Source organism: Anguilla rostrata, chromosome 8, assembly GCF_018555375.3.
Source record: "Anguilla rostrata isolate EN2019 chromosome 8, ASM1855537v3, whole genome shotgun sequence".
Taxonomy (NCBI): Eukaryota; Metazoa; Chordata; class Actinopteri; order Anguilliformes; family Anguillidae; genus Anguilla; species Anguilla rostrata.
In genome coordinates, this window is record NC_057940.1 from 31,030,902 (window position 1) to 31,057,121 (window position 26,220).

Below are 26,220 nucleotides of genomic sequence, written 5' to 3' on the forward strand. Positions count from 1 at the left end.
TGAGATTTTTTCTGGCATAGTTTGGGTCCACCTGTCCCCTTAGAGGGAAGAGCCACTGCAAGCCAATACAAAGTTATTATGAGTGATCATCTTTATCCTGCAATTAAATATTTCTATCCTGATTAGAGTGGTCTCTTCCAGGATGACCCCATTCACAGGCCACAAGGGGTCACTGAATGGTTTGATGAGTATGAAAATTATATTAATCATATGCTATGGCCTTCAGTCACCAGATCTCAGCCCAATTGAACACCCATGGGAGATTTTAGATCGACGTGATAGACACCATTCTCCACCACCATCATCAAAACACCAAATGAGGGAATATCTTTTGGAAGAATGGTGTTCCATCCCTCCAGTAGAGTTCCAGAAACTTGTAGAATCTAAGCCAAGACGCACTGAAGCTTTTCTGGTGGCTGGTGTTGGCCCAACACCTTACTAAGACACTTTATGTCCATTTTACCTTTAATTTGTCTCCCATATATATATATATATATATTTCAGTGCACCATAATTTTTGGGACATATCAATGTTATGCAAACAAAATTAGTCAGCTTTAGTACTTTGGCGCAAATCCTGAGCAGTGCTGAACATATTGTCTGGTGATGCTTTGCCAGGCCTGTACTGCAGCCATATTTAGCTCCTGCATGTTTTGTGGGCTACTTCCCTTAAATTTTTTCTTCAGCATATGAAACACATTTTCTGTTTGATTTATTTCGGGTGACTGACTTGGCCAGTCAAGAATTTTTCAGTTTTTGTCTTTGAAAAACTTGCTTTAGCTTTCCAACTTTGATCTTTTCAACATTCTGATATAACGGCATGATATGGCTGCATTCCAATCTGAATTCACATACTCCCTACCCTCCAATGGAGTGAGCCCTCCAGTGACTAATGTATGACGTTTATGCAAGGAACCCTTCCCAAATGAGGGGAGTGATTGAGGGGAGGAAACACCTGTTCACGCTTTTTCTTCCTCAGTTTGACATTTGTCACCAGCGAAAAGGAAGTTTATATGGTTTGGGGACATTATGTTTTATGCGTTTGATATTATTATTTATGCGTGATACAATTTATATAAAAGCGTATACAACAATATCAAACTTGTATCTTACTGATTACAAACGGGTATGTTAGAAATAATTATGCATGAAGCTACTTAAATAATTACGCATAAACTTACTTTTATGTTGTTAATAAATGTGTTGGCAAACCTAGTGGATACAAAATTATCAAGAAGATTTTTTTCTATCACCATGGTTTTTTTTCATCCTTACATTTTACCTCAGCCAATCATTCATCTTCTCAGCTGACAATTTCTTAATGGCTATGTGGCTTTTGTGAGGTTTTGTCTGCTTTGTGGACAACAGTGTCAGATTAATGTTTATATTCAGTAAAACACAAACAGCTGATTAGTGTATCTACTCAAAAGGGTTTCCTCTATTCAAGATCATTCATTCATATTCATATGATTCCTCAAGAAAATTCTTGCTATAGGCAGGTGTGCACATAAAACCGTTGGGGAAAAAAAAACCACCAAAAACATACACAAAACACAGGAAAGGCATGACAATAAAATAACAACACAGCTAACGGCTCAGATCGTAATTCCATTCAAAACATTGGGCCTCATTCCCAAAACTTTTCTTAATTTATTCTTACTTTTGTTCTTAAAAATTTTCCTACAAAAAAACAATATGAGATTTTTAACACATATGCAGACATAAGTTTTTGTACTTATCCCAGTACAATGATGATGAATGCCAGCTGTTTGTAAATTTTATGTGCAATCGTGTTCGTGTGAGGCCCATTGAGAGCAGCAATAATAATGTCTGCAGTCTTGAGTAAATTGTAATGACAAAATACTGGTATTGATAATGTGGCAATAACTAGGCTACATCTGTGCTGAGTGCACACTGTATGCCATTGGCTAACCGAACACTACGACAAGCCTAGGTTTGGGTATATGTTACTTATGATGTTACAGTTATTTTAAGGGTAATTACACCATAGATCACGTTTACCTGCAAACGTGTTTGTTCGCCTACTTTATAATAAAACATTTCAATCTATGCTGTTATTTCAACATTTCTGAAACAATATCATGAGGTAGGAAAAACTGTTAGAAAAGGGGTGCTGCCCTATAACGTTTGAAAAATGCTTTCTGCATTCCACTCTGGCCTTGTCCCAATCGTGATATCAGAGCACCTCTTTGGAGGTACTGCTACGTGATGTAGATGTCAATCAAGATATCCAGCCAGAAAATGGTTGCTGCCCACAAATGTGTCTGTTTACGTTTTAATACGACAAAACACTGCAGGCATCTGATTGGCTAGATTGGTTTCACCCCAACATTTTCAAACCAGAGAAACATGGCGGCCTGTTCATAAAGTTTCTCACGTTCCACCTAAACAGTCCACTAAAAATGTTTCTGAAAACATTTGAGGCGAGAAATAGGCCATGTAATTGCTGAATTTTGATTCATTTTTGGTCTGAATAGCCTAGTCTGACAGTTTGATCTGAGTTTCATGAGCCAGGCGCAGCTACACTGTACAAATTCATTTGCATATAAAATACTTAATGCAGATGAGATGGACACACCTACTCCACCCACCCCAGAACGCATTTTTCGAAATTGAGTAGTATACCCGCTCACAATAAGGCAAGCTGCCTCAATGGGATCACAAGCATGAGATACATTGATGTGTTGCTTAACACTTGCATACTGGCATTAAGTAGCTCTTCAAGCAGCCGTTTTATGAACTAATCCAGGCTGTGCTCACTTATGTTCAAAACGAACTAACTTTATTCGGTACAAACAAAAAACTATATTCTCCCCCAAAAAATAACATACACAGCTTTCATACATTTCATGTTGACAAACTAATGTTAATATTGCTACAGTTCTTTCATACATTTGAATGGAGGGAGGAGGGAGGAGAATTGAGGGATTGAGGGAGTGTGGATTTGAGTATAGTTTTGTTTGCGAAGTCTTCTGTGGAAAGTAGTCGCAGTCACATCCAAGCCTGCCTCGTGTGGAGTGTTTCTGACCTGTCAGACAGGTGCAGGGGTTTTTCTTCATTATGGTGAGAATTCTTTGGGAATTCTTTGAGAATTCTTTGGTCTTCTATAGAAACCAAAATGTATTAAAATACTTTTTAATGACAGCTGAGAATTGGTACTTTAACCACATGTGCATTGTTTGGCTGCAAATCTAAAATTGTGAGTACAGAGCCAAATCAAGAAAAAACATGTCTTTGTCCCAAACATTATGGTTCTCACTGTACTGTAGGTCTTATTAATATGTATTATTTATGAGTGCTCAGCCAGAAATATACAATAGATTCAGTGTGTATTTGATCTGCTCTGCTAAGCCAGTGCACCATTCCCTGATAGCCCACCGATGCAAGACTGATGTAGGTGCTTTGTTGGGCTCTGTACATCGCTAACCGTGGAATCAGATTTGTGTCAAAATTATCAAAGAATGTATCATACTTTTGACACAGATTTGTGTTAAAATTATCAAGCAAAACATTTCTGATTGAGAGCAAAGAATTAAATATTGCAAAAAAAATATTGATTTCAAGAGTAAAACTTTTGAGTTTGGAACAAAAATGTGAAAAATTGAAAATACCGCATTTTTTCTATGCCTGTGCAAACCATCAGATTTGTTTGACACTTGATACAATGTTTTGTTTGATACTTTTGACACGAATGTGATTCAATAGCATAACAGCAGTAAGCAATGCAGCCCCAATGGGCAAACTGCTTCCACACAACGTCTTGACTACCTCCCGCAGACAGAAACTGACAGAGCGCCTCATAAGCCCTATGTCTCTTTCCTCAGTGTTCTATCTGGGATATTACTTCACTCCATCACTCTGTACTTCTATAACCCGTCATACCAGAAGCCTATGTGAAAAAGCTAGCAGTGCCCTGTATTTGGTCATTAGGTTCTATTACCACACACCCAGCTAAGCAATTAAAATAGTCTGGCCTCTGCCATTTGTACACACAGCCATAATCCAGGATAATACTCAATTTTAAGACACTTCTTCTCATGAGATATTTACAGTATTTACAATCCAAGATCACAGAGCTGTTTTCTAGAACCCCCCAGCCTGTTCTGTCCTTCCCATAATTCCTTGCTGATTGTTCCATAAGATGTAATGTTGGAAGTACCACAGAGCTACTGGAGAACATTTGAAAGCAGTACAGTACTGGTCACTTTTTGAATAACCGAGTTCTCCGTCTCCCTCAGTTCTTATGATGAACAGGGAATTCTCTAGTAACACACACCGTCAAAAACATAAAAAGTAGTTTGTGTGTTTGTTCATTGCCTTTTTTCTTTTTTTATAACAGGTCCTAGGGGCTTCATGCCTTGCATATGAAAACAGCTAATTAGCTTTTCAACTTAAGGGCATGTGATAGATGCCTTTGTCTCTAGACCAATCTGAATAAGTGTGTCAGTCTAATCAGAACTCAAAAGCTAAAATAAAGTACCATTTTGCCATCTCTTGGTCTCCATATGTTGTTTCCACCCTCAGCCTCTTATTCAGGTCACCGCACTTGAACAAGCCTGATTGCAGCCTCTGTTGTTGAATATTTATGGGATTTCTGTGTTGTGTATTTGTTTGCTGTGCAGTTTGATTTATGTCCTGTTAATTATGAGAGAACACTAAATGAAGCACTCCACATCTGGGGCAGAATCATATGCCCCAGCACCACCTGCACCCAGCCACACACACAGAATGAGAGTGTGCGAGGCACTGACTGGCTCTCTGTTGTCTCTCCTCCCTTTCCAGAAGCCCATTGGTCATCAGCTCCAAGATCCTGACGGTGACGGTGCGGCCCCTACCCAAGCTGTCTGAGCCCATGGTGGTGGTGGAGCTGTACCCGCTTTTAAATGTGAGCATCCTGTCCTTTTTTTAAATGGCACCCATTTCTCTCTCTCTCTCTCTCTCAATTTTATATTTCTTTATTGGCAGGACGACTACAGTCATATTGCCAAAGCTATATATACATATAGTACTATAATACTCAGAAACATGGAAACCACATATACAGCATACAACAACCCAATGCTCACAGCAAGCATGTGTAAGGAATAAACCACGACGGGCTGTCCCATTACTGGAAAATAATGTACGACGGGGGTGGTGATGTGGCTGAGGCGAAGTCGAGGTCACTTAACCACCCCCGAAGTACATTATTTTCCAGTAACTGGACAGCCTGGATGGGTTTATTCCACTTACACAACGGGCCACCAACAATGACTAGATATTAGTTACTTTTACCTTTAATTGAAATATTCTTCCACGGCGTTTTGTTTTCCGTTGTCAAGCAAAACTCTTGTTGATAGTTCTATTTGCACTGCTGTTAAGCAAACACCTCTGGTCGTTAATTCTACGAAAACAATGATTCTGTCAGGGGAAAAAAAATCCTTCTCGATTTATACCATACAGTTAGCACCAATTTTGGTCATTTTTGTCATTACATTATTTAAGAAAATTGCATGCAACCATAACTCAATGAAATTCATCTCCCTGGCTCTGTCTTGCATTTAAAAATGGTGTGGTCACGCAGTGTAGACATAGTGTCTTTCTAGGACCCTATGAAACTGGGTTTGAATGCCAGCCAGCTTTATGATAGGTTTGCTGTCACTTGTTACCTAGCCAATATTATAATTCAGCTTTAGGTTAAAATAGTCTCTCTTCATGCTTGTTATCCCAGCTAGCTAACTAGCTAACTATTGGATTATATTCAAAACAGCAGTTACTATAAACACAGTCGTTCACGAAGATACGGAAGAAAATGCGTCCCATTCTACTGTCCAAATAAGCCACGATCCTGTATTTCGCAGGATGGTTGGCAATCCTAAATGAAGCTAGCTATAGTAACTATAACCGTGATTCAACCATGATTCTATATATATATATATATATATATATATGTGGAAACCTGACATCAACATCTCATTAAAACTTATGGTCATTAATATGGAGTTAGTCCACCCTTTGCTGGAATAACAACTTCCACTCTTCTGGGAAGGCTTTATACTAGATATTGTAGCATTGCTGCATGGATTTGCTTCCATTCAGCCAGAAGAACATTAGAGAGGTCAGGCACTGATTGAGTGATTAGGCCTGGCTCACAGTTGGCTCTCCATTTGACCCCAAATGTGTTGGATGGGGTTGAGGTCAGGGCTCTGTGCTGGCCAGTGAAGTTCTTCCACACTGTTCTCAACAAAACTTTTTCTATATTGACCTTGCTGTGTGCCCTGGTGCTTTGTCATGCTGAAACATGAAAGGGCCTTCTCCCAACTGTTGGGGAAGCACAGAATCATCTAGAATGTGAACAAATGCTGTAGAATTAAGATTTTCCTTCACTGGAGCTAAGGGGCCTTGCCCAAAACTTTAAAAACAGCCCCAGTCCAAGGGGTGTCTGGATACTTTCGGTCATGTAATTTATATATATACACATTTATTCTAATATAGACAAATATGTATAGTATAGGTTAAAAAAACAAAGTATGGTAAGTTACCCATTTTTTGATATATGTCAACAAAATAACAATTGTAAATGCATGAATATATATATATGTATATATCTATATATTTGATGCGGAGTGTGTCCTCTTCATGTCTCTCATTCTGGCATGTGGCTACATATCTGACTGCTTGTGAGGCTGTAGCCCTTCTCCTAATATTATTGTGTGTATAATATGTTTTGTGTGTGACTCATATATTGAAAATTGGGGAAAACAAGGGTCATATTTTAAAATAATTCTGCCCTTTCTTGATTGTAATATGTACAATATAAAAGAACGTGAATTTATGTCTCAACCCCTTTGCTTGTGCACTGATTGCACAGCCTGTCCTAGTCAGGTTTGGCCCTTTTCAATGGCCAGGATGTGGTCACTGACACAGTATTTGGTCAGGATCTCCCTCTGTTTCATATTTTTAATGATGGCTAGATGTTCTGCCAATTTATCGTTTCTGTTTAGGGCCTGGTAGCATTCCAGCTTATTTTGAGTTTTAGCAGCTGTATCCCAGTGGATACAGAATATCATGACACTGGTCTTAATCATGTCCACTGTCAGGGCCTTGGTCTGGCAGTGCTGCCCCAACCAATCCAGGCATTGCTGAAGCCTTTCTTCTGTGGGGGATAGCAGGATGAGATCATCTGCACAGAGCAGCAATTTGACTTCGGTGTCATGAAGAGTGAGGCCAGGGGCTGCAGACTGTTCCAACATGGTGGCCAATTAATTTATGTAGATGTTGAAGACTGTTGGATTCACTGCAGCCCTGCCTCACTCCACACTCCTTGCATGAAGAATTCAGTTGTTGTGTTTCCAGTTTTTACACTGCATGTGTTTTCTGAATACATTGATTTTGTGATGTTACATATTTTACCCCCTACACCACTTTGAAGTTTTAAAAAAAAATAGTCATTCACGCTACATTGATTCAAATGCTTTTTTAAACTCTATAAAGCATGCAAATATTTTTTCTTTGTTAGTTTGGTGGGCATGTTTGTTTATTAGGGTGTACGGGATATAAATATGATCTGATATATGACATTATTTTGGAAGAAACCCAATTTAACTTTTACTCAAGAAATTGTGTTCAATCACAAAGGCAAGTATGTTGGCATTTAAAATACTGCAGAAAACATTCCCCAGGTTACTGTTCACACCAATGCCTCAATAATTGTTAGGGTTGAATTTGTCTCCACTTCTGTATATTGGTGTTGTTAGTCCTTGATTCCAGATCTCAAGGAAATATCCACTCAACACAAGATTGAAGGGTTTCAGTAGAGTGCTCTGCATTTCAGGGCTGCTATGATTTAGCATCTCAGTCCGGATGCTGTCAGGCCCACTGGCTTTAGCTGATTTGAGGGCTCTGAGTTTGTCTTGTAGCTCCTCAGTAGTTATAGGATTGTCTAGGTGGTTTTGGTTGTCTTTAATACATGATTCTAATCGTTCATGTCTTTCACAAATTGAATTGTTTAGTTTTTTGTTGAATTTAGATTATTCCAGGTTTCCCAGAAGTGGTTTTGGTTTATTGACTCTTCAATTTCATTTAGCTGTGTGTTGATGTGTTCCAGTCTTTTATTTTTAATTGTATGTTTGTATTGTTTGAGTGCTTCGCTGTATCGTCGGTGTAGATTTTTAATGGTTTTGGTTTGATAGTTCTTAGCTTTTTTCTAATCATTTTACAGTCCTCATCAAATAAATTTAATTGCCTTACTTATCATTTTTCTCGTTTATCATTTTTAATGTGGATTTTGTGGCTACTTCTAAAAATATATAATTTAAGTAATTTATGGTCAGACTTACACCTAGTTTTGTGGGTTGATACTCTGTGTTTTGGAATGTTTAAATTATATATTTTTTCATCACTGCCAACTGCCTCTTTGTATAATTGTGTGCTGTTTGGAGCCCACCTGTAGGAAGCACTGAGGTTGTACAGTTTACTGGGCTGTGTATGTGTGTTGGACTGCTGTGTTCTCATGAACACAATGAATTGACTGTGATCTGACAAGAGTGTTTGTGGTCTGACAGTAAATGTGTTTTTGGAGGAGGGCTGTAAGTCTGTGATGGCACAGTCTACCACACTGTTACCATGAGCTCAACTGTATGTATGTATATCAATAACACAATAACAGTTGCCTCTTATCCTCCCATTTACATATATATATATATATATATATATATATATATATATATATATATATATAGGCTTTGACAGAGATTCAATAGTTCTTTGCCATTATTATTAACCACACTGTCATAATTGTTTCTCAAGGCTAAATTTATTGAGTGACATGGGTTGGTTGTTCCGAATATATGATCATTTCCCTTGGTGCTGTTGAAGTCAGGATTTGTACCTGTCCTGGAGTTAAAATCTCTAAATAGCAGTACGTTCCCCAGGGCCTGGAAGTTGCAGATTTCTGTGTGGAGATTTAGGAACAAGTCCTCTGAGTAATAAGGGATTCAGAGGGTGGAATATATGCAGCAAATAGGAATAGGGGATGTGACATTTCTTATTTTTAGTCAGACATGCTTGTCTGCTATTTTGATTTTAATTTTTTAATAGAGCCTGCATGCTCTTCCTTGTACCATAATATAATGCCCCCAACATATCTGCCATGCTGGACATTGCTGTTCTTGAGAGATGACAATATTATCTCTGTAGCTTGAGGGACAGTGAGTTGGTGCATCTCTGTGGAGCCATGTCTCCTGGAGGATTAAAATCTCTATCTTTTATGTTACTGATAAGTGATCTCATTACATGAACAATACATGATAGCGTAAAATAGGGTATAATGACAAACAATATAGATTATAGATAACATAGATCAATAATTAAAATATGATTGTAGGATATTTATTTTAGGCTCTGTTCTGCTGGGTTGAGTTCTGAGGTGCTGGGTGTTACTTCCCTGCCTCTGATAGTTGGTGGTGAGGTCTTGGCTGAGTGTAGTATTGTTGAGAGATTTTGCAAAGATCCTCACAACATTGTTTTGTCTTTGCCATTCTTTTTATTGGGAAGAGTCTATGATGGTTTATTAATTTCCCATTTGAATCAAAGAGGATGGCTGTTTTTGGATGGACAGTACTCAGTGGGGCAGGGGGTGGGGAGGTGGGGCATGTAGATTTGGAGAAGGGTGTGAAGACTCTGGAGTGAGTATGCATGAGATGATGGAGGGTCTCTCAGTGGCAGTTGGACCGGACATTCTTGTTGCTTCCTGTGCTCCTGTTGCTTCCTGTGCTCTCTCCCTGGCTGTGCTGGGCTGCTGGCTGGCTGTGCTGCATGCTGTGTGCCTGTCTGTGGTGCTTTTCCCTGCCCCTGGCTGTGCTCATTCTACCCTTGGTTATGCTGGTTCTGCCCCTGGCTGTGCTGGTTCTCTCACTGGCTGTGCTGGTTCTCTCTCTGGCTGTGTTGGTTCTCCCCCTGGCTGTGCTGGTTCTGCCCCTGGCTGTGTTGGTTCTCCCCCTGGCTGTGTTGGTTCTCCCCCTGGCTGTGTTGGTTCTCCCCCTGGCTGCGCTGGTTCCTCCCTTGGCAGTGCTGGTTCTCTCCCTGGCTGTACTGGTTCCTCCCTTGGCTGTGCTGGTTCTCTCCCTGGCTGTGCTGGTTCTCTCCCTGGCTGTGCTGGTTTTCTCTCTGGCTGTGCTGGTTCTGCCCCTGGCTGTGCTGGTTGTCCCCCTGGCTGTGCTGGTTCTTTCCCTGGCTGTGCTGGTTCTGCCCCTGGCTGTGCTGGTTCTCTCCCTGGCTGTGCTGGTTGTCCCCCTGGCTGTGCTGGTTCTTCCCTTGTCTGTGCTGGTTCTTCCCTTGGCTGTGCTGGTTGTCCCCCTGGCTGTGCTATTTCTCGCTGTGTATGATTGTGTAGTGTGGTGGCACTGAGTTTGATTATTTCCTCATTCAGGGATTGTATTTTCTCCTCTTTTTGCATTAGCTCCTCTCCGATGCTAGTCAGCTCTTGTGCTAGGGGGTTGTTTGTCTGTCGTAGATCCCTAATTTGTTTCCCCAGCTGTGAGGTGGATGTTCTTGCCTCCTCTTTTACCAGCTTTACCTCCTCTCTGACTTTATTTATGAGTTCACTCTACATCTCCAACTCTAGTAGTGAGAGGCAGTCCTCCATACGCTGCATTGTGTAAGGCAGTCTGGGGGTGAGCGTGGGGGTCTTATGAGATCTGTCTACACTGGAATGGACAGTGAGAGGCCTATCTCCTCTGAGAGAGACTAAAGCAGGGGAGGTTGTTGCCTGTTGTTCTGGATCTTTTTTCTCTCTCTCGCAGCTATTTGTTTTGTATGGTAGAATTCTTTTTAAAAATTTTACAGGTTAGTTTCATAGCCCTGGATCATAACAGTGCCGTTGTTATAAATATTTATGTTAAATTTTGTCAATGTATAGCTGTCTCCCTTTAGAAATTTCATGTTAATCTCATTATAAGTTGGGTGAATGTTGTCTGGAGGGCTGTATAACCAGGCACTGGGATAGTCAGTGTAAAACAGCAGGTTTGTTTTGGTCGTCTTATCTGCTTTACTACTGCAGTCTGCAGTCAGGGTTTCTGGTGACTCCCTAAGTACCTTCTTCTTATGATGTTTCCTGGCCCTGGCGTTAGTGATATTGTCAGAGTCTCTGATCACAGTGCAGGTCAGGCCTCTACCTTCCTGCTCTGAACCATAACATTCCTTTAACATTTTGGAACTGAGCTCCAACTGTCAAAATGTCAACTGTCAGAATTTAACAGTCTATTACAATGGCTATTACAGCTGTATTGTGAGATTTTCAACATTTAGTATTTTCATAAAAGGGTTCTCTTAACTTTTATGTAATTTATTCTAACTTCTTAATTTTCATTGTCTTTCTTTTCCTTTAATTTTCCTTTTCTGAATTCTTGTTTTGAGTTTTGGAATGTTTGTATACCTTGAGTGCTTTCTTTTCTTGATTTGACCCCTTGATTCTTTAGCCTTTAAACATCTCTGTATTGTTTTAAAAGAATTTTCGAATTTTTGATCCTAATGTTGTTGTTAATAGTTGTTGATATTCTTAGTTTGTTCAGTGATGATTTATATTTCCATGTGTATAATTTATATCATCCTATCCCACTCAATATCGCAGTATCATTTGCATTCAGTTCATGAGCTTATCTTATTGCAACTGCTGCTGCTGCTGTTGTTGTCTCAGAATTTTCTTTCTCTCTCTTTCTCTCTCTCTCACACACACACACACACACACACACCACCCACCACACACACTTCCAAAAATATACCAATGTGACTTGCATATTCAGCTTAAGCCAGGTAAAACAAGGTTAATGTAAGTATACCCAAGACAGCACAAGCAGGCTACAACCACAGAGCTGATCCAGATGCAGAACAATTTATGTGTATATTCCCATGGCAATGCTAGTGTACCCAGCTAAGCAGGTTACGCTACATAGGTCAGTTAGTTCCATTTGGGTCCATCAAGGGTAATGTGCTTCACAGAGGAGAATACACATAGACTACTAAACATTCCCCTGGACAGAAATAACTGATATGACCCTTGACAGACTCAGGGTCAACTGTAATTAAAACGTATATTTTTTAAAATTATGACCATATCAACGAGTCACAAATACAATTAGCTGGAGCCCATGAAACAATTACTGAGATCAATTGCCCGGCTGAGGATATGCATGTACAATTGCATGGCGATTGGGAGATTCGCTCTGCGAGGCCGTTAGGACCCTGCGCTCTAATGGGAAGAGACTGGATTTATTGAGGGGATGATGGATACTGTGGAGAGAGAATCTCAGGCAGTCCGAATCTCTGCCACCCATCTCGCGTGTTCAGCCGCCACCGCTGTCATTTCCAGAAATTAAATATCCAGGGGTAACGAGTAACTCCAGCGCATGCCAGTTCCCGGGAAGTCCTCAGGGTATACTTGAAGATCACATTTGTCCTTCCTCTTTAGCCCTTATCTTTGTGATACCTCCATCACTCCACGCTGTCTGTTTTTTTTTTCTGTTCTGCTCCCTACTCTCTATCCTTATTCTATCCTCCCATTTTCCTCCCTCTCTCTCTCTCTCTCTCTCTCTCTCTCTCTCAAATTCAAATTCATAGTGCTTTATGGGCATGACAAAATTTACATTTCATCCGTAGTCAGGAAACAATACTATGTGGAGTTTGCATGTGAAATGATAGTGAATGGATTTCAGGAATATAAATGAGTTCCCACAAGGGTTACACAGTTGCAAAAGCAATAGTTTTAAAGTAATAGGCAACTATTAGTAAACAAATAAGCTGGCATAATGGATTTGAGATTTGCCTGAGCCTTAGGTGGGACTCGATCTGGAGTCTCGATGGTCCCATAGGCAAGTGCGTTACCACCAAGCCACCAGCGATGTTTTTTTTTGGCTAAAAATATATATGTTCATTTGTGCGTGATTGTAATGTTTTGATCGGCTGGTGTAGCTAAATGTCCAATGGGGAGACATATTGTTTGTGGCGCTTGGTGCATTTGTTATGATGTAATGGGCAGGAAAAAGAAGAACAAGGAAAAAATGAGAAATCCCCTTAGTTTGGGGCTTTATTGTGTGGAGTTGTTTGTGAATTCTGTCTGTTGAAATGGGTCAGAATGTACAGAAAGTAATGTTTTCAACGAGAGTCTCTGGTTATTTCTGTAGGGAACTCTGAAAAGTGCCAAACTCTCGGTGCTGTATAGGTATGGGCCATGCCGCCACACCAAGCCATAACTTGGTGGGATGGCATACCTGCCATCCCAATATTTTGGAGTGCACTTCTTTGTGTGTAATCATTTGATCATTTGGCCTCAGTGCTCTTTATAATGTAATCTGGCGGAAGTCTACATTGATTTTGTTCTTTGCTGGAAAAAAGTACTTGGCCCCAGATATAGCTCTGTTGCCTCTGTTGTCCTGAGGGGGCAGATGGAGAGGGGAGATAGACAGATAGACAGACAGACAGGCTGGCAGCCAGCCAGGCAGGCAAGCTAGCAGGTAGATTGATAGATAGATAGATTGATAGACAGATAGATAAACAGACAGATGGATGGACGGGCAGGCAGATAGATAGATAGACGAACAGAGGTAGTGCAATGTGAGATAAGGGCATGGATTTTGATGGAAATATCCCTTCCTTAGCAAGTTCACTAACAAAACTCGTCATTTACAGTATGGTTGGTTCCCGAGGCATGTGTCAGGTAGATGTTACGTGACCTTTAATGAAGCCAGAACTGGGGTGGAGAATAAGGAGAGCTAAGCTGCTGTTCTACTTTTCTTAAATAGCTTCCTCCCTTTTCACACATGCATGCATCCACCCCACTGGCACATTGATGTGCCCCACCAACCTTGAGCTTTTGGAGGGACAGGAGGGTCCAGTGTTGTGCCCAGGGACCAAGGAGTGGAGACCAGATCAGCGTGTGCTCTTTATTTATACATGTCGCAGACACCCTCATTTCCTAGTACGGATGAGGGAGATCACTCCCTCTGCAGCAGGGGTTTGTGGGTAATTGCAGCCTGCCAGCTGTGGGGTTGCAACCTTGGCTGACGAGCCGTTGACCAGATGCTGGCGCATCACCGTGGTGACAGATGTTGAGGGGTGCCTCTTGAGCCCAACGCTCCCTCTGCATGTCGACAGCTGGTTAGGACCGCCTGTGCCCACTCTTCCCCGCCCCACCCCTGTCCCGTGGCGAGGTACACCAGGGCACAGGTCAGAAAGTGGCACCAGGGCGGGGCAAATTCCTGGCGTGATACCCTCTGCGTCAGAGAAGGAAAAAAACCCAAAGAAAACAGACTGGCACAGCCTGCCAGATTTCTTTCTTTCTTCAGATGTATCATGTGAGATGTCTCATGTGAGATTTGTTCTTGCAAATTATAAATCGTCCCTTTTATATCACATAAATTATTTACTAAGCAAAAGCCCTCTTTCAGGGTGAGTTTTGTAGCTCACGATTAGCATTTTATCTATTTATGTGGTTTGATGTTTCCTGAAACAACTTTCCTGAAGTTATGTACCTCACTCAAGTGGTGCCTCAGCAGGAATTCAGACCAGCTATGGGGTTATGAGTCACTGCCGTACCCCTCTGCCACACAGTGCCCTCTGAGTGTTAATGTCCCAAATTTGCCATTTCACTTCTTATGTTCTGGTTCGGGGATAGGCTGCTGCAATGTGACATTCTGGAAAGGTTTGTGAAACACTGGAGTGCCGTGTTTATCAGGTATTAGAACATCACAGTAATGCTACGTGTCAGCCGGGTGGGCGATGCCATTTCCCTTGCTCTGTCAGTCATGTCTGCCAAAGGCTGACAGCCATTGTCATCCATGTCAGGGTACAAACAGGCTGCTCGTGAGGTAGACGCTGTGAGCGCAGCAATTGCCCTTCTATCGTGATTGACGGCAGACAGTGAAAATGAACGCCATGTCTAGAGATGTAGATGCAGATATTTTAACCACTCGACTGATTAGCCGGAGGGCAAATGGCTCCAGGCTTGTTATAAAAAAGAATCTTAGTATGGAAAGTAGTACTTAAGCACGGCGATGCTTTAAAATAATCATTGCTGGTTTCTTCTAGACTTAAGAATATGACAGGAAGTAATTTTGAATGTATCTGAGGAATTAAGTATGCTCTTCAAGGATAAAAAAAAGTTTTTGCGAGAACTCCAAGCTACCCAGGAATACGTTTGAGTTTATAAGTGAATTTAGAATTCAGAAATAATGACGCTAGCTCACTGGAAAGAATCCTGGAAGTTGTTGGGACTTTATGCATTCAGCATTCAAACGCTATATAATAAACAGTAACAATAATAATGTACCAGGATTAGGATCTCTGGCAATATTTCAAACAATTGTGGCACAGCAAGCTGTACATATATTTATCACCGGTGTTAGTGTCTTGCCAAGCATGAGCAAAAACCATGTCCTTTCTTGATGAAAAAAAAAACACTCCGTACCATCATTTCTCACAAGTCTAGTTGGTATGCCAGTTGTGAAGGGAGTATCGAGACACACAAACACTTGGTTTCTTCCTGGTCCTAACGTCCCCCTTTTAAAGGTATTCCTTTCCTTCCCCAGCCAAACCAAGAGACACATTCACACAATGTGATTTACGTTTCTCGGCTCCATATCCACACTGGTGCCAGCAATTATCGACCTGTGAATTATCTCATGTTTTTATGGGGACTTACATGAAGGCCATTTACACGAGCTTCCTTCAACAAGGGCCTCAATTGAACAGTCAAATTAATAGGCAAAATATGGAATTACTGCACTTTATATTCTGTATTAGCACATTAATATTACAGATGTTGTAATTCATTGCAATATAAATGTATTAAATATGCATCCAATGTCCTTACTGAGCCATCCATTCGATAGATGAATGCATGTCCCATACACCATGTCATCTTTGCTCTATTGAATGCATTACATTGAACTGGGTAATATCCCATGTATATCAATGTCACAGTTGTATAGCTTTATTATGTAATTATTCATCTGGCTGCATAGTTGTTGACAGTGCTCTTTGTGCATTATAAAACAATTATTGTTAAAATGTAGGAAGAAGGATGTGTCAGCTAGAAATTATATAATCGTAATCTTTAGGAAGCAGAGAGTGGTAATGTTGCTCATTACAGTATTCAGTTTCTGATGTATAGGTTCAACAATACCATACATTGTTAAATATGTGGTATTGTAGGGTTCAAAAGCCGAGTTGTGTTGGGGCCAAATAGCAGTCACAATGTTTGGATGCGGCCCTTGGGCGCAGGAAATTGAGCCACAATGCAACCGAACGGCTTATCCCTCAGGCAGATTTGCTGAAAGTGTGACTTGTGACAATGCCCCTTTTCACGAGGCAGGATTTCCACATTTTTTTTCCTTCAAACTTCCCCTCGCCACACCACAGGTAGCCATTACTTCTGGCAGATTTTTGGAAGCTCTTTGCACGTATTAGCATTCTGCCTGAAATATTCATACTGCTTGGAAATAGAGGGGGCCGGTGAAGAATAATTAATCTCCTGCAGAGAGATCAAATGATGTGCAGTTTCATTTTTGCCATCGCATTTATTCAATGGATTTATTTCCACCCTGCCAGTGGTGCGGAGTTACGGAGCTCCGCCCGTTCGTACTGAATCGAGGATATTGTTGACGTTGGCTTGGCTGTCTTGAGCAGTAGAATTCAGCCAGTTCATTCGCACTTGTAGAGAGTCTCAAGCAGTGTCACTGCAGACTGCCTCTTGCATTGAGGTGTGATCAAGTGTGACTGTTCATGCATTGCTGCCTCTTCAGTTGAAGATTTCCTTTCCTCCAAACCCAACCACTACCATCCACTGTTTACCCCAAATCCGAATTCTGAATGACCCCTCATCCTGAAATGCGTCCCTCACCCGCCCTGGTCAGATTAATCTAAACCTCAACATTGGCAATATGTCATCTGGCAGCGACAGATAACATTAGTTTGACATCAAATTCAATGACAGTGAAATATGTCACTGTTTGCCATATGCTGGATTGACAGAAGACTAAGAGTGAACAGATGTGTCAATGTATAAGCGAAGGAAATTGCGAGCTGTGCTGATGTGTTGATTGATAAGCACACACACACACACGCACATACATCATCTGCCCATCAGTCCCATGTTTGTAAATCACTTCTCATGTTAGCACCAAGCCAAATTTGGTGCTTGTCTATAAACCACCACCAGGGGGTGTGTTTCCTTCATTTACCAAGCAGACAGGGTGGGGACTCACAGAGCTGTATGGCTTTGTCCTCTGTCTCTTTATTTCTCTGTTAGTGCAGCAATTGAGTGTTAGACCACTGCTGACTGAGAATGCAAAACAGGCATTTTCATTCAGTAAACAACTTGCACACCTGTCTATTTATGCAGCACATTTTAAACCAGAGTTTACTGAACTTTTGACTCAGAGGTCTGATGTTGGTTTGGTATATATTCATAAGTACACAATAAAAGTTGTGTATGAAAGTTAAAAGAAGGATTTGTGTGTGTAGGTGTGTGGGTGTACGGGGGGGGAGGGGTTATTTCTTTTGGTTAGTTTGTGAATAGAATGATGTGTGTTCTCTGTCTTTTCATATCTGCAAGGGTGCCACCCAACATTGACCCATTCCATTTTTAATCCAACCTCCTTCACTCTTCCAAGGCCCTGTGGCCCCTCTGTCTCTGAAGTGAACTCCCCTTTCATCTTTCTGCTTATCCCGATCCCCCCACACACACACACCCACGCACACACGCGCAAACACACTCACAGAAAGGCCCATACACACATGCGCATGTGCTCACACACACAGATATCTCCCGCGGTGCCATGTATTCTAGCTTATATTAATGAAGGGAAAACTCAGGGCTGGATAATGGGGCATTGTATGCTGCAGAGATGGCCCAAATCATTCACAGGAACTGCAGTGAGTTCTGTGAATTTCCACAGGGCAATCTTATTCTTGTTATGATTATTATGACTATAATAATTATTATGAGTTGTAGTAGTAGCAATCTCAGCTGCAGTCATATTAATTGTTTAATTGAATTCACTGACCTACCTTGCCAAAATGGTAAAAAAACAAATCGCCTGGGATTTGTACCTGAAATATCTGCTGTGTAAACCAGGCCCTTAACCACTACACACCACACATCACAGTCCATTGGCTTTCTGGAGTGGCCTGGATGAGTTGTCTGTGCCTGTCAATCCTCTAATCAATCGATAGCACACAAACCAGTGAGCCCTGCCTCTGTGTGTGCTAACAATAGAGACTTGCATGTTTGGTTGGCAGAATGGACTTTGGAGTGAGAAAATCAATGACCAGTTAAGATTGAATCGATAATAAATCAACCACTGGACAGTCTCCTGGGTGGCTAACATTCATAATGACCCATAGTACTGACATTATTATTATTATTATTATTATTATTATTATTATTATAATAATAATTATTATTATTATATTATTATTATTATTATTGTGTGCCATTATTCAAATGCCCTTATGCAGGGTAACTTACAGCACATTATCGGCATAATTACAAATAAAAGATGCATCAATTAAATGAATATTTAACTAGTCGTGCAATAAAAATACAATAGCAACATTAGGCAAACTAATAGGCCCCCAGTCAGTCATATAGATACCCTGAGCCTCAGTACATACAGTGTATTGCTCAAGCAGTAGAATGTTAGCATATACATCAGTGACAGACATTATGCCTGGGTTTTTAGTCCGTGTCTCTCCCCAGGGGAAAGTGGAGATGAGCCTGGTGCATGCTGGGAGGGAAGGGAGAGAGAGCCCATCCCCCACCCTGTGCACAGTGGAGGCTGGCAACATACTGCCCCATGGGGACATTACCTGACTAATTAGCTTGGTTTCCGAATTAAGAACTCACCGCAACAGCCCTAGGGAGAAACGGCTGGAGATGACAAACAGCGACAGTTCTCTGCCACACTCTCTGTTTCTCCCTCTCTCTCTCCTTCCCTCCCTCCCTCCCTCCCTCCATCCTTCTCTCCACTGGTCTCTGGGCTGTAACTATTTTTCTCTCTCTTCCACAGGGCACGTCAGACCCCCACTGTGTTGTCTGGGATTACGGAAACCCGTAAGTCTGAATGCACCCACCATATATAACAATGGTGCAGTCACATCCTAATACACACACGTGAAAACGCACACACACAACACACAACACATCACATGTACGCACATGTGTACTCAGTGCACCATTACTATTCACTAAATTATTGCATTGTCTTTTTTGTATTTAGGTATTTTCGTATAGTATGTTTTTTCTATGCAGTGCCATGAAAAAATACTTGCTCCCTTCCTGATTTCCTCTATTAGTGCAAATTTGTAACATTAAATGCTTTCAGATCTTTAAACTAAATATAATATTAGACAAGGGGAAACTGAGTAACCATGAAACACATTTTATAAATTATTATTTATTTAATGTAAAAAGTTATCAAACACCCATCAAACACCCATTCGCTGATGTGAATTATCAATTAAATTTAACCAAATTGGTTAATCAAACACAGCTATGCTTGATTTCAGTAGGTCCTGTTCAATCTAAACCTTGCTCATATTGAGCCCTAACATCAGAGGGAAGTGGCCACCACAAAGTTTTTACAAGGACACTATACCACGATCAAAGGAAATTCCAGAAGAGAGGAAAAAAAGTTGTTGAAATATATCGGTCTGGAAAGAGTTACAAAGCCGTTCCTAAGGATCTGGGACTCAACTAAACCAAAGTAAAAGCCTTTAACTCTGAACGGAGAACACTTGGAACACTGGGGAATCTTCCCAGGAGTGGCCGACCTGCCAAAATTTCTAGGTGCAACAACGACTCATCCAGGTAGTCACAATAGATCCCAAAAGAACATTATTAAGTGTAGGAATTCTACAGCCTCAGCTAAGGTCAGCGTTCATGACTCCATAATAAGAAAGAGACTGGACAAAAATGGGAATCATAGGAGAGTACTAAGGTGGAAACCACTGCTAACTAAGAGAAACATCAATGCTCGTCTCACATTTGCAAGACCGCACCTAGATTATTCCTAAGGCTTTTGGAATAATGTTATATGGGCAGATGAGTCAAGAGTGGAACTTTTTGGATGACAATTTATGTCTGGCATAAAGCAAATACAGTAAGAACGTCATACCAACAGTCAAACATGGTGGAGGTAGTGGAATGGTGTGGGTATGCTTTGGGACCTGGAAAACTTGCCATCATTGAAGGAACCATGAATTCTGCTTTGTACCACAACATTATTGAGGAGAATATCAGGTCATCTTTCCATGAGCTGACACTGAAGCATAATTGGGTTATGCAGCATGACAATTATCTGAAAAACAAAAGCAAGTTCACATCAGAATGGCTGAAAAGAAACAAAATTAAAGTTTTGGAGTGGCCTGAATTAAAGTGGTTTTGGAAAGAACAGTGGATTAAAATTCTTCCATTGCAATGTGAAAGACTGATATCAAACTATAGAAAGTATACTACTACTGCTACTAAAGATGATGCAAACAGTTACGTTAAGTAGGGGGCAATTATTTTTTCACATGAGTGATATGGGTTTTTGATTTTTTTCTTCATTAAAATTAATAAAATTATAATTTAAAAAATGTGTTTTATTCTTACTCATGTTCCCTTTGTCTAAGACTACATTTTGTGTAAAGATCTAAATCTTTGTAACTATTCACTGTGGTAATAGAGGAAATCAGGAAGGGGTCAATTACTTTTTCATGGCACTGTATGCATTTTCTTTGCTGAAAGTGAATTGGATATTGGCTCAGTGCTGCATAGTGCTGTGACTCTGTGCAGAAGTGCTTCAGAACCCGAAAGCTGCAGCAGGACCTGCATTAAGAGCAGAGAGGCAAAGAGACTGGAATGTGTGAGGTGATGTGTTGGGATGGCTGTGCTTCCCTTTCTTCTTGTGGATATCCTGGAGTCCACATGGCTAATGTGCCCAGTGGTAGTGGCATCTTTATACCTGACTCTCTGTGAATGGCATCTGTACACGTGGTCCTGAGGGGTGAAGGTGGTGGGGGGGGGGGGTTGCCTGATTTTCTGGGTTCGTGTTTGTAGAGAGAGCTAGACAGTATATCAAAGCGAGCAAAGGGCAGGAAGAAGAGGGAGAAATGTGTGAAGTGGCATCTTGGAGAGAGATTGTGTTGTGCATGAGATTGAACGTTGGGGAGAGAGAGAAAGAGAGAGGGGGGAGGGAGGGAGAGAGAGAACTACTGCTTTGGCAACACAAGTGCCTATATTTGTCATGCCAATAAAGCACTTTGAAATAGAAATAGAGAGAGCAAGAGAGAGAGACACAGACACACCACACACACAGACACACACATAAAGTTGTATTTTGTTTATATGTTTATATGTATATGTTTGTTGTATTCCTGCTTTGGCAAATTACGATGCCATGCCAAGAAAGCTCATTTGAATTTTGAATTTGAGAGAGAGAGAGAGAGAGAGAGAGAAAGAGCAAGCTCTCAAGGCCTCAGTGCTGATGTCTCGCTCTCTGGTGATGGTGTGTGAAATGAGTGTAAGTGGCTCCAACCTCCAGAAAGAAATACATTTAGATGAACTGAATTACTGGCCTAAAAAAGAATAGGGTGCAGCACTATTCTCCCATACCGCATGGACCGGTGTGGACTTCCGTTCTGTGGCAGACCCAGCCGTGCATGTCATAAGTAACCACTGGTGGGCCTGGTAAAGGCGAAACCTTGATTTGAATGAAAATAACAGCCTTTAATTAGTCAGACAGAAAACCCTATTTAAAACTCACAGAGTCAATTAATGGAATAACAGATTACTACTCAGACCAAATTAAATTCAGAATAATTAAAACGCCGGATGTGAAAGGATGATTAGAATGCTGTTAGATATGAAGGAATTAGATTCATCGGCAAACGGAGTAAAACTAGGGCGAAATATCTTAGCTATTTCGTAAATGTTTTTCACAAAACCTGATGTCAGTTCATATAACAGAAATGCTGTCCAATCATTTTTTTTCACAGGTTTTTTTTCTTTTCTTCCTGTGGCTAAAGCTGGAGATGCAGTAGAAAAAATGTACTTAAAGATTTCATTTAGAAATCTTCCACCCCCCTCACCCCCCATCCCCGATACGCATTCGATGCCTTTCTTTCAGGCATTTATTAAATCTGGTAATTGATATTTCTCTCTTTTGCACGTTGCAAAATTTTTTGTTGCTTTTTTTTACGTACTGTGTCAACAGAGCTCTGTTGAGCTTAAAATTGCTGTCCACACACGGTAGCACACGCTGTAGTTGTTTTGCTTCTGTGGGCTTAATTATAGCTAACAATACAAGCTATTGCTTTTATCATTTATTCTGCCACACTGTTGTGCCTCTTTACACTAAACTGGTTGGACACAGGAGCCGGAGCCGAGGCTGCAGTTTTAATGCAGGCGGGGAGCAGCGACTCTCATAGGATCTGACGCGGTCTCAGCATGAAGGCAACTGACGGACTTTAGAATATTAATTGGAAAACACACAGGGGCATTCAATCCAGGGACTACAGGCTTTTATCCTTGGTTTGTTAATTTAGGCAGATCTACTTTTTTTCCCTTTTGTCTCAAAATATTTTATCTTCATTTCAGCAATCTCTGTAAAAATGAATTATTATAATAATAATTTTAAATTGTTTGCGTTTATTAATAGAAACTGGGAGACAATCGGAGGACAAAAGAGCATTGATTTTTGCACATCCATTTCTCTCTTTAGTTTAAACTGGGGTTCTGTGTTGATAAAATCATAGCTTACTTGCTGTGCAACTAAGCTGTCCATGATTCTGTTTCCATTTTTATATTCACATTACTCCAGGTCAGCACTTTAAAGGCTCTTATGATCAGTCTGATAGTCACCCATCCACTGAAAGTAGTAAGCATAAAACATGCACTGGCAACACGGTGTCAGACAGGGCTGGAAAGGGAATGCGTGATCATAGGCCAGTGCAGGTAGCTGGGAGTTATCTCAACATCACCCACCCGCCCACAGTCTCTCTTTCTCTTCTCTCTCTCCCCCAGTGTTTCTTTCTCCCCCCCCATATGATCATTACATTACATTACATTACATTATAGGCATTTAGCAGACGCTCTTATCCAGAGCGACTTACACAACTTTTTACATAGCACTTTACATTGTATCCATTTATACAGCTGGATATATACTGAAGCAACGCAGGTTAAGTACCTTGCTCAAGGGTACAACGGCAGTGTCCTTACCCGGGATTCGAACCTGCGACCTTTCGGTTACGAGCGCAGTTCCTTACCCACTGTGCCACACTCCGTCCCGATCACTCCGTGATCACTGTTTTCAGAATCTTGATGACTGGTCAAACTGTTAAAATCATCTCATTTGTTTTGTTATTGTGACCGACTGTAATGATGATGAAAGGAATTTATCCTGTGTGACTTAAATTGTAGAAAATCTATTTATGTAAGAATAGCATAAAAAATGAAAATTGATAAACGCTCCAGAACAATAATTCTGTAATCACTGTCTGAGGGAAGAAAATCATGGGTCATTAGAGGAATGCCCATATGGGTTAGGTGATAGGATTTGTTTAGTGTTGCTTGAGGCTCTGTAATCTTCCCTACAAAGGGAAGAGAATAGTATTACTGTGCTGGGTGATCCAAATTGCATCCACATGCTGTTGGGATTTTAAAAGTGGTCAGCTCTTTGTACAGTGGCTTCCTATCTGCCTTTTTTGTACTTTGAGTTATTAAACCATGTATTGATCACGGCAGAAATAAGTTACTGTCAATGAAAGAAGCTTATCCAATATTATGTCACCTCTGATATCTATAAGACAGACAGACACATACACACACACACCCCTATGCACAGACATATACAAATGGGTGAACATATATGCATACATATATGCACACACTCACACACACACACACCTCAAACGCACAAACTCACACATGCATGCGCACACCCACACAAACAGATGCATACACGCACATACAAATGGGTAAACATATACACAATGCACACGCACACACACACACACACATACTCACACACATGTGCACTTGCATACATAGTTGACAACATGTTATAACCCACCAGAGCCTTCATAAGAAACTATTCATGTGGACAGTATACTGCAGGCAGGAGTCAGGTATCCTCTATGGTTACTCTCACTGTGAGGCTGTGAAAGCCGAAGGGGAGTTATCCTGAGTTCTGACCCACAGGGTGGTAGCTGTCTGCTCTGCTGGTGGGGGATTACTGAGAGGGCCATGTCTTTCAGTAAAAACATTGACCCAATGTGTGCTCCCGCTGTCTCTAAAGTTCAGTTTGCTTTCATCCCTTATTATCTTTACTCAATATCTACACAGGAGGAATAGTGAGACCATTGGAAATAACTTTTAAAAAGTACATGTGCGCCTCTGTGCATTTTAATTTGTTTGCTTTTGGATTATTTCTGAATATCTTCATTGATTTATGAATCTCTACATCTTGACCTTCCTTTGAAACAAGTTGCCTCATCTGTTTCTCCTCTTTCATTTGAATGCCAATCTCCTCTTTTTGCATTGCTCTCTTTTTGCATATCTCTCTCTCTCCGTTCTCTTATAGAAGGCTTTGTAATTATATTTATGCCTCCACCTTTACCTGCCATTTTATTCTGAAGTCTCCATCATAGCACTGATGAAAGGACAAGGACAAGGTAGCATTGCCCAGGATGACTGTCAGGTGTCTTTCAGAGAGTGAGCGAGGGGGAGGACCAAGGTTAAACTCATGGCGTGCGGTGCGCACTTGTTGAATTTTGGATTAATTTTTCCTTTTAAGAAAACCTTCAGCATTTTTTCATACCCTCAAAAATCTCCTCTGAACCTTTGCTGAAATTCAGGATGCTCTGTGTTTGGCATCATCTGTGAGTAACCAAGGTGGAATGGAATGAAGTAGAGGAGGAAGTGGACCTTGAGCTTTTCAATGCTCAAAGTCAGAACATAGTTTCTGTACTCTCGTTCTTCCTGCACAGGAAAAAAATATGAGTGTATGTCGCTTTGTGCCTGCGGATCATAAAGTGAAGCAAAGATGAATGACTACGCGGGCATTTTGTTATTGCTTGAATAACTGAGTAAATAGCTAACAGCCGTATGGCTAGTAGTGTGGCTAGTATTTGTGTAAGAACAGGAAGTGACTATCTCAAAACTTCATCACACACACACACTCTCAACCTGAACATCATGTTTTCAAGGAACTAGTTTTATTTTTCCCCATACATTTGCACTAATTGGTTGTCATGATGTTTATTTGTAATTCCATTAGGAAAATATCAGCTGAAGACACCTGATTGTAAATGGCCCTGAACAAAATTGCCATTGATTGGTTGATGGATTGATTGACGGCTACAGCAGCTTTGGGAAAACCACATTATTCTGTACCTTGGAATGTCAAAACAATGATACATTATGATAGCACTAAGATTGTGAAGTCATCATCATATCAAGTCATCCATCATAATGGATAAAGTGGGCACTTGAAATGGACATGCTGCACATGGCTGCAATTGGTGCCGATAGCTCTTGTGTTACTTTATGAAGCCCTTTCAACAAAGTGTGATTCAAATTCAGCATCTCTGCAGTTTTGCACACGGTGTTGTAACGGATTGTTCCCGCTTCACCTAATAGGGAACAATTGAGCATGCTGTTCACTTGATCCCTGGGAATTTGAGGGGCTCATACTGTGGTGACTGCCATTCAGATGGCCTGAGCTGCAGCTCTGTGCCAACGGAGAGACAGAATTAGATCAGGGTGAGAAATCAGAGTGGTAATTAAAGCCCGAGTGGACGTTTCCTCCTGCTCTTCTCTGGGAGGACACTTCCACACCAGCTGGCCCCTTATTGGCCTGTCAGAACCGCAGTGAGAGGTGAGAGGGAGTCCTTGCTTTCCGGGGATTGTGTGGCTTTGTGAAAATCCAGGTAAATGTGCAGTTTGTACTCCAATCCCGTTCCTCTTGCCTGTGATTGCCGTCAAAGCACCCCTGGCTTATCCAAAGCCTGCATACCATTAACCTCTCCCCTACAAAAGTTATGACCTCCCCCCGACGAGTTTGACCTTCCAAATGCCGAGCTATAGCAAGATTTAGCCATCCTGAGTTAATAAGATAGCTATCTGAGCTGTCTTACCACGGAATGGATGCCTAATATTGTTTTACCTCAACCCACAAA

At 41.0% G+C, this 26,220-nt stretch overlaps 1 protein-coding gene across 19 annotated transcripts in view; it reads left to right on the plus strand.

The window, feature by feature from the left end:
- Nucleotides 1-26,220, plus strand: part of adgrb2 (adhesion G protein-coupled receptor B2) — a 261,515-nt gene that overhangs the window by 158,663 nt on the left and 76,632 nt on the right. For all 19 annotated transcript variants that reach the window (XR_010331918.1, XR_010331919.1, XM_064347657.1 and 16 more), the window contains 2 exons: nucleotides 4,804-4,906; nucleotides 19,065-19,108. Coding sequence is in view for 17 of the 19 variants with exons in the window: in XM_064347657.1 (XP_064203727.1) it covers nucleotides 4,804-4,906; nucleotides 19,065-19,108 (147 nt within the window). In the remaining 2 variants the exon portion in view is untranslated. The remainder of the gene's footprint in view (nucleotides 1-4,803; nucleotides 4,907-19,064; nucleotides 19,109-26,220) is intronic.